A 9084-nucleotide genomic window follows, 5' to 3' on the forward strand; every position below is an offset into this window, starting at 1 on the left:
AAAAAAAAAAAAAAAAAAAAAATCTTAAAAAAAAAAAATATTTAATTTTACCCATAAATTTTGTTATTTTTATAGTTTTGGCCCCCCTAAATCCTAAATCCTAGCTCCGCCCCTGCCTATACCGAATTCAAAACGACGTTGTTTTGGTATTAGACACTAATACGACATCTATTATATATATATATATATATATAAAGCAATAATCGCATTCGCATACTTTAAAACCGTTATTCGCGTCTGCATATGCGGATATTATTTTTTGTCAACCGTGAATAGTTGCGGATAGTGAATGCGGGCGGTTAATATTCGCCTGCATGTATACCCGTAGTTGTCAGAGCTTTATTTGAGCTGATATACAATTTTTGCCAAGGCGTATCAAGGACAAGAGTTTTGGAATTTTTAAATCAACCTGATTAAAAAATGAGAAATGATAAATAGGAGATGTTTGACCGTCTCCCGTCTGTCTTTTAATATTAAAAAAATATATTTTATTTAAAAAAATGAAAAAAATCATAAAGGATAAATGAAAAAAAAATGCATAATATATTTTTTAAATATTGAAAGACAGGACCGTCCCCTGTCTATCGATTCTCTTAAAAAGCATACCCTAACCATTCTCGAGCTTTGTTTGGGATTATTATTTGTTCAGGTGTTACATGTCTTTAATATCAATCTTAGGCAATATATAGCTTTGATTTTTTGTCTTCTCTTTGGTACACCTCCAAAAAGAAAGCTTTAGAAGTTTATTCCGCCGCCTCAGGCGAAACAAACGGCATGTTAATTTTCTTTCTTTTTCTTTTTAGGTCTGAAGTATTGTTTGATTCTGTTGACAATGGCCCAATGGGCCCTGCATCATGGAATTTTGTGTCAATTAGGTCAAGCACCACCTTAAAGCCTTCCGCAAATGTGTATTATATTTTATGGTAATGTTAACCAAATTGAAATAAACAACTAAAAAGTCCAAAGTCCCACATGGCCAGCATATTGGTGGAAGAGTTGCTAACTTTTAGTGTAGGGTCAAATAAGTCATATCGAGATTCACACAGATTACCTGTCTGAATTATTAGCAATTTGAGCTGGTAACGTGAAATATCCGATATGAAATCCATTTGTCCGGATAGGTGGCCGGACAGTTTGAAATTTATTTAGACTGACAGGTCTTAGATAAAGTCTTTTAGATTAATTGTTCAAATTGTTAGCAATTTGGACCGAAAACATAGTCTTGTCCCAAAAGTCCAAAGTTGTCAAAATTGCAAACGGACTAAAAGGGCTAGCAGCATATTTTAAATTATGTTGTAGGTCAAACCAAAGCACATGCATGCCGACTTTACTTTCGCTTCAAGTGTTCTTTCAACTTAATTGCTTCAACTCTTCCTCGCCTCTCTTCTCCCAGAAGCAACCCATTTCCCATTTTCTGTAGAATTCATGGGAACTGAACAACAACCATCTGCAATGATTGGCAAGAAGCCACATTTATCATTAGCTCATGTCTTTCAATTTGTCTTCTTTGTGATTGGTTTGTCCATTGGAATCACAGCTAGTTTGTATATCAAAAGCTTCTCCTCATATTTTCGCGCAATCCCGTCGTCTCTCCCACGATCATCACCAATCTTGCTACAGATTGCACAACCATCATCGCCCCTTCCTTCCTTACCGCCAGAACTGCAACTGTCGCCGCCGCCGCCGCCGCCACCGGCAGCATTCATGCACAACATGGATGATGGCGAGTTGTTCCGGCGGGCATCAACGGTTCCAAGGATTAGAGAGTTCTCAGTTGATTATGTCCCAAAAGTTGCTTTCATGTTCTTGACAAAAGGAGCTATACCTTTGGCACCAGTGTGGGAGAAGTTCTTTCGAGGCCATGAAGGGCGTTACACCATTTATGTTCACTCTCATCCCCTATACAATCACTCTTTCCCTCTTAATTCTACTTTCTATGGAAGAAGAATTCCAAGCCAGGTAATTAATTAGTTTCTTACTTACGCTGATTATTTCTATCTTAATTGCCTGTGTAGATTTTTAGAGCATTTCTATTGGCTACCGGACTAATAAGGTCGAAGTTTTTTGAAAAATAAAAAATAAAAAAAATCAGCAGTTTAAGATAATAATGCAGCACTTGACTGAAAAAAAACCTCTTAATATATTAAGATAATTAATAATTAACGCTAAATATTGTATTTAGATAACTCCTTTACTCATGATTAATTTATCTATTTACATTGTAATTTTCATCACTATGTAACTGGCACCACTATCATCGCTAGTACCACTGACTAATGTACAGAGGGGGAATTTTTTTGGGGAGGTCAGCGTTGATAAAATGATTAAAAAAAAAAAAACTAATTTTTTTTTTTTTTTTTTTTTTTTTTTTTTTTTTTTTTCTAGAGGAAGTAAATCCTACTAATTAATCCTATTAATTTTTAATTATTCCAAAATCTCTCCCTTCTGAATTCATCATTGACCACGGTTGAGATTTGTGTATAAATCTAAAATACGAGAATAAAAGCGGAAGCAAAATAGAGAAAACAAAGACAAAAGATTACGGGTGGTTCGGTGTTAGACACTTACGTCTATCACTCTGAATAGCTCTTAGGGCTACATTGTGTTCATTAACTTGTTTGTCTACAATACAATGATCCCTATTTATAGGGTATAGAGTAAAATACAAGTACATGATTTGATTGCAATTAATCCGTAAATAAAGAATATTTCAATATAAATCAAATATAAAATAAAAAAATATATATTTTCCATATATTAATTCTAACACGTACGACAAAAATTGTTAAATAAGGACAAAGTTTTATTCTAAAAGAAATTCTTTCATTATTAAACTCGTACTATCTTTAAAATATATAGGATTAACATAACATGTGAGTTTGATTGCAGGCGGTGGAATGGGGAAGATCGACTATGATTGACGCAGAGAGGCGGCTGTTAGCGAATGCAGTCCTAGATTTGTCAAACGAGAGATTTATTTTACTCTCAGAAACTTGCATTCCTCTTTTCAACTTCACAACCATATACAACTACCTCGTCGACGCCAACCAGAGCTTTGTAGGCTCCTACGACGACCCAAGGAAAGTTGGGCGTGGCAGATACAATCCTAAAATGTCGCCGACAATTTCTATAGCAAACTGGCGCAAAGGCTCCCAATGGTTTGAAGTGAATCGCAAGGTAGCCATTCACATCGTTTCAGACAAAAAGTATTACCCTGTATTCAGCCAGCACTGTGGCCCTCCATGTTACATGGACGAGCACTATATTCCCACGCTTGTCAACATTGTTTGCCCGACAGAGAACTCAAACAGGAGCATCACATGGGTTGATTGGTCGAAGAGCGGTCCGCACCCAGGAAGATTTGTGAGGCAAGATGTTACTTCTGAATTCCTTAATCGAATAAGGTTTGGTAGGAACTGTAGTTATAATGGCAACACTGTTTCCTCTATATGCTTTTTGTTTGGGAGGAAGTTCATGTCAAACACTTTGCAACCCTTGTTGCAGATCGCACCAGTTTTGCTGGATTTCAGTGCTTAATATATATATATATATATATATATATATATATATATATTACTGATGAATCAACTATATACTTGTTATCAATAATTTATTACCATATTTTAATAAGATTTTGGAACCATCCATTCCGGGTGATCGTGGATAAATTTTTTTTTATATGGGCTTGTTTGGCAAGTGAGGGAAAATTCTCCCACTTTATTTTTATTTTTTAAAAAAACAATCAACTTTAAAACATTTTAACTTTATATCACATCAATAACTTTTTATTACTATTCAAATAAAAAAATTTTCTATAATACAAAACTTTTTTCACTTTTTCATACAAATTCTTTTTATTTTATATCACATCTATCACTTCTTACTACTACTTCAAAAAGATTCAACTCCTACTTACTTACCAAACATACCCTGTACAATGACTCTCCAAGACATCCTATTTGACAATAGGCCAATAGGATGTCCTATAAAAAGTAGTTGTCTTATAGGATGTCCTGAAAAGTACTGCATAGGGGTGCTTCAATTTGAGAGAGTTTAACCATCTTCTTAGGGAAGCCGTTACGCATTATTTTCTAGTTCATTTGTTATATAATCGTTTTTGCGAATCAATTATTGAATTTGTAGAACTCATATGTGATTGATTTGTATATTTACTGTACGGAGATATAATGCGGATAAAAGCTTTTACACATTATTTTCTAGTTCATTTGTTGTATATCATTTTTGCAAATTAATAATTGAACTTGTAGAACTCACATGTAGTTGATTTGCAAATTTACTGTACAGAGATTTATAGAGGATAAATAGGGCTAGGTATCGTTTAAATTGGTGACGATAGGGGTATTTTTGCCTATCAAACCGATATAGTCGATTAATTCGCCATATTTATATTGGCAGTTATAATTTTCAGAGTTTCCAGTTAAATGTTAAGCCGGTTAATTTGTAGTTGGTTAACTGTAAAATTAGTCAGTAGGTTAAATCGGTTAACTGCTTAGTCAATTAATTTTAATGGGCTGAATTGGATTATTTTGGTGGCCCAAATGGTTTTTTATGGGCTGAAATTTGAATTTGATAGTATATTAGCCAAAACGAGTTGTTTTGGGGGGCCCAAATTTTGAATTTGACAGTAGAAGAATTGCCACGGCCTAAAGTTCTCTACTCAATTGCCTCCGCATCTAACAAATTCCAACAAAATTCTACTCATTTCAGCTTTCTATAAAATACTTATAATACATTAAGAAAAGTGTTACACTTAAAAATTTTAATGTGGCAGATATGGATGAGATCTAATATTTTGAAAAATGAGTCACCATTTTATAGAATGGTGACACATTATTTAAGAATCACTTTTGAAAGGAAAAAAAAAAAAAAAAAAGATATTGGAAAGTAGATAATTTTTCATACATGAAATACATAAGAATATTAAGAAGAACATGCAATAAAGAGTAAGAGGAAGAATTGAAGACACCTGAGTGTACAAGCTAGCAGCCTTTCCATGGACCCCCACAGGACACTGCAGGCAAACAGTATACTACTAACACACCAGCACAATGAAGATAAAATCTTTTAGGAAGCTGACCCCACGAATTCTTAACCATCATTTCTGTTCCCTACCAGCACCCGATGCTCAAAAAGCTCAACAACAGCAAAGGAAAGTTTGAGGCAATGCAAATGGAACAAACCCCAATATTGTTTTCTTAAAAGGAAAGTTTTGCATAATAAATAAGACACTAATTCTAGAAATTCAAATTCTAATGCTAAATGCAATAAAGTTGGATTATTTCATCCATTGCAAACATCCCATTTCTGCAACAAATTGGTTGAATGAGCCACCTCCAACATCAACATGGGAGTACCTTCAATTCCTTCAATTTGCTTTCTTAAATAATCAAACAAATCAAAATATAAACTTAGTAATTAATAAAAAAATAGTAAAAGGCTACAAACAAGTAAATATCAAGTAAGAAAACAATAAGATGCAAAAAAAAATATCAAATACTTTCAATGAAACATCACTCGACAAAGGCCATCGATCCCTCAAGCCTTAATCTGCATAGATTGTGATGGAATTAGACATAATTTTTACCACAAAATATTTTTTGAACACTTAGTAAAAATCAATTCAATAAAATAATTGGAACAATTATGAATAAATATGAAATTAAAAAAATATTACCTGAGTCAATCCTGTAGCCCTCTTCATCTTCAATGCTAGGCAAGTGTGACTCATCATGCTCACTAATGGGAGAAGATTTCAATCACTTCCGAGTACATAAAAGAGCCTTCACTATTTTCGGAGCCAACGAACTCCGAAAATGATCTATGACGCGACCTTCAATGCTAAATGCTGACTCAAAAGCAACGATGGTAATTAGAATTGTCAAGACATTTCCCACTACCTCGGAGAGAACCGGGAACTTTGCCGAATTTACCTTTTACTACATTAAAATATCAAAGGTTTCACTTGGTATCTCAACATCCTCCACAAAATAATGTTTTATCTATGTCCGACACTGCATCAAATTTTTGGACTCCCGAAATGAATGGAAGTCCCTTAAAGCACTTTCTTATTTTGATTAGAAGTACTTACACTCACTGAGGCTAAAATTGTCTAGTTCCACTCTTTATTTGATGGCTTAGCCCCACTTCCTCCAACATTCTTAACATTGTAAGTATATAACCGTTCCAAGAAATTCTTTAATTTGGAGACAATCTTTTCAGCTTTCTCCACCCATACATTACCCATGAACAAAAATTTCAAGATATCCATCTTGTAACGTGGATCAAGTAAAGAAGCGACAAACAACAAGGGATTAATTTTCTGAGTCTCCCCAATACTTATCATATTTCATTTTCATTTTAATTGCCATGGTACTCAACAAAATACCATCACTATCACAATACTCTGTCAAACAATTATAAATCTTTTGGAGTACACTGAAATACGTATCAGAAGTTGAGTACAAGGAACTTGATATCTGAATTGTCACATCATAAAATGCTTGCAGAAATTTAGTAAAGTGGCGAACATTATGCCAATCATCTTCAACCGAAGGCCCTAACACCTTTCTCCTTGCACCATCCTCACGCAAATAGTTTGCAAAATTTATATTTTCGTCTAATATTAGTTCAAAGGCCCTTTGATACTTCCCTGTCACCTTTACCATGATATAAGTAGAGTTTCATCTATTGGGAACAGTAAGAGTCAATGAAGCATTACACCCAAATTTCTTCATTTCTGCATAAGACTTAAGGATGACCAATCTTTAAGGGGATTCCATCACATACTTCACCATATTTCAGATCCTTACAATTGAATCATCTACATCCTTCAAACCTCATGGACTGTAATGACGTAGGGAAAAACGCTAGCCACATATGCGCTATCACTCTAAAATGACAATTTAATTTGGAGCTTTCTTATAATCTCTTATAAAGCCTAGTTTCACCTAGTAACTAGGCAATGTAGAACTTAGTACTCATGCATATCTTTATAAATCACCCACTTTATATGGGCTACTCCTAATTTTCTCAATGTGGGATCAACGTGTTACTGTAAAATCCCCAGCCTGAAAAGGGATAGGTTCTTCAACTTCCCCATTTAGAGGTGCAAAGAATTATAAGGCATACAAAAACAATTAACTAAATAAGATAATAAATGCATGGTTAAAAAAGAAAGAAAGAATGTAATTAGAAATTTATTTAAATGCGAAAGTGTTTGATCAAAACTTCTAAAGTGATATTCCAATAGTAACTACAAGTTCATAACTGAAAATGCTTATATGCCACTGCATTTATTTAATTTGAAGAAAAATCGTTAATGATATGTTCCCTATGGATATCCTAACCCCACATTTCGGCCATCTAGTTCTTGCTCATGACCTAAAAACAAAAAGTAAAATGAATGAGCTGAAATGCTCGTAAGTAAATCCCCAACCATAAAAGAGTTGAGATAAATTCATTTTCTTTAAAACATTTCACTTAAAACGATTTATTTCTTGTAACACTTCAAAGCATATTTATCACCTAACTCTATTTAGAAAAAGATAAAACCTTATTCTTTAAAAACCTTTTTCTTCTTTGAAAATCACTTCAAAGCATATTTAACACATATTACTATTTAAATGAAGACACAAATTAATTTCGAAATGGATCGATTTCCAATAAAGTTACGATAAAACCATTCATCTTTTTCAGAACACATAAATATATTTATTTATAACTAGCATTTTCATAATAGAGCCCATGTATACTGTTACCCCCGCGTACTAGCATGAAATAACCTTAGAAGGGGTAGAGGATCTACTTACATCTCTGAATGCAGCTAAGAGAAATCTTGGATAGCTAGCTAGCTAGTCACCTGAGTACAGATTTAAACAAATTACTACCCTCATACACACAACTAGGAAAGCATACTAATACAACTATGGGTTAGGCTTGCTAGTGATCAAATGAGAATGGACTCATTGAGGTATTATTTATTTATTTATTTTTAATTATAAGGCATGCTATTAAGTTATAAATTTTAGACTTTAAGAAATTCTTTCTAGATAGCATAAATTATCTCATATGAAACTATGAAATCTTTATACTAACAAGACATTTTGAATTAATGCAATATATATATATATATATATATATATATATATATATATATATATATATATATATATATATATATATATATATATATATATATATAGGGAAAAGTATACATATCCCCCTCAAACTACCACCCAATTGTCAATGTACCCCCCAAACTACCAATTGTGTCAATTGCCCCCCTCAAACTACCAAAAAATGTCAATATCCCCCCTAAGACCAACAAAAAGACAAAAATAACCCTAAATTTTTTTGAATAAGACAAAAATGTCTTTATAAATTCAAAAAAAAAAAACTAAAACTAAAAAAAAAAACTAAAAAATTAATTTTTTTTAAAAAAAATTAAAAAAAATTTAATAAAATACGAAAAAGAAATTTTTTTTTTATATAAAAAATAATAATAAACGAAAAAATAACTGAAAAATATAAAAACAATTTTTTTTTAAAAAAAACAAACGAAAAAGAAAAAGGAAAAACCAGTTTTTTATTAAATTAAAAAAATGAAAAAGAATGATTTTTTTTTTTTTTAAAAAAAAAACCAAACAAAAAAATAACTGAAACTTATAAAAACAATTTTTTTTTTTTTTTTTAAAAAAAACAAACGAAAAAAAAGAAAAAGAAAAACCAGTTTTAATTTTTTTTTGGTATAAATTTTTTTATTTTATATTTTTTTAAAAATATTTTTTTAGTTTTATTTTATTTTAATAATTTTATGAAGGGTATTTTTGTCATTAGGGGAACATTGACAGTTTTTGGTAGTTTAGGGGGGACATTGACACAATTGGTAGTTTAGGGGGGGACATTGACAATGAGGTGGTAGTTTGAGGGGGTTATGTGTACTTTTCCTATATATATATATATATATACTGTCATAGCCAAGACTTATGGTTGCAAAACAGTTTCTAAAATTTTAGAAATATAGTTGACATGCATAAACGGATGGTACAGGACTCTAGGGAGGCC

The 9084-nt window shown here is 32.3% G+C and overlaps 1 protein-coding gene across 1 annotated transcript; it reads left to right on the forward strand.

The window, feature by feature from the left end:
• The first annotated feature begins 1322 nt into the window (after window positions 1-1322).
• Window positions 1323-3546, forward strand: LOC133867257 (glycosyltransferase BC10-like). The gene is made up of 2 exons (XM_062303975.1): window positions 1323-1959; window positions 2890-3546. Exons 1-2 carry the CDS (start codon window positions 1426-1428, stop codon window positions 3535-3537), a joined length of 1182 nt encoding a protein of 393 aa, XP_062159959.1. The 5' UTR covers window positions 1323-1425; the 3' UTR covers window positions 3538-3546.
• Window positions 3547-9084: the final 5538 nt, after the last annotated feature.

This window comes from Alnus glutinosa, chromosome 4 (genome assembly GCF_958979055.1).
Source record: "Alnus glutinosa chromosome 4, dhAlnGlut1.1, whole genome shotgun sequence".
Lineage (NCBI taxonomy): Eukaryota > Viridiplantae > Streptophyta > Magnoliopsida > Fagales > Betulaceae > Alnus > Alnus glutinosa.

Excerpts from the sequence above, each read along its gene's own strand:
- LOC133867257 (XM_062303975.1), top strand. The coding sequence starts at position 1,426 with ATGGGAACTGAACAACAACCATCTGCAATGATTGGCAAGAAGCCACAT. Across the intron at positions 1,960-2,889 it reads GAAGAAGAATTCCAAGCCAG|GCGGTGGAATGGGGAAGATC; the intron begins GTAATTAATTAG and ends GTTTGATTGCAG.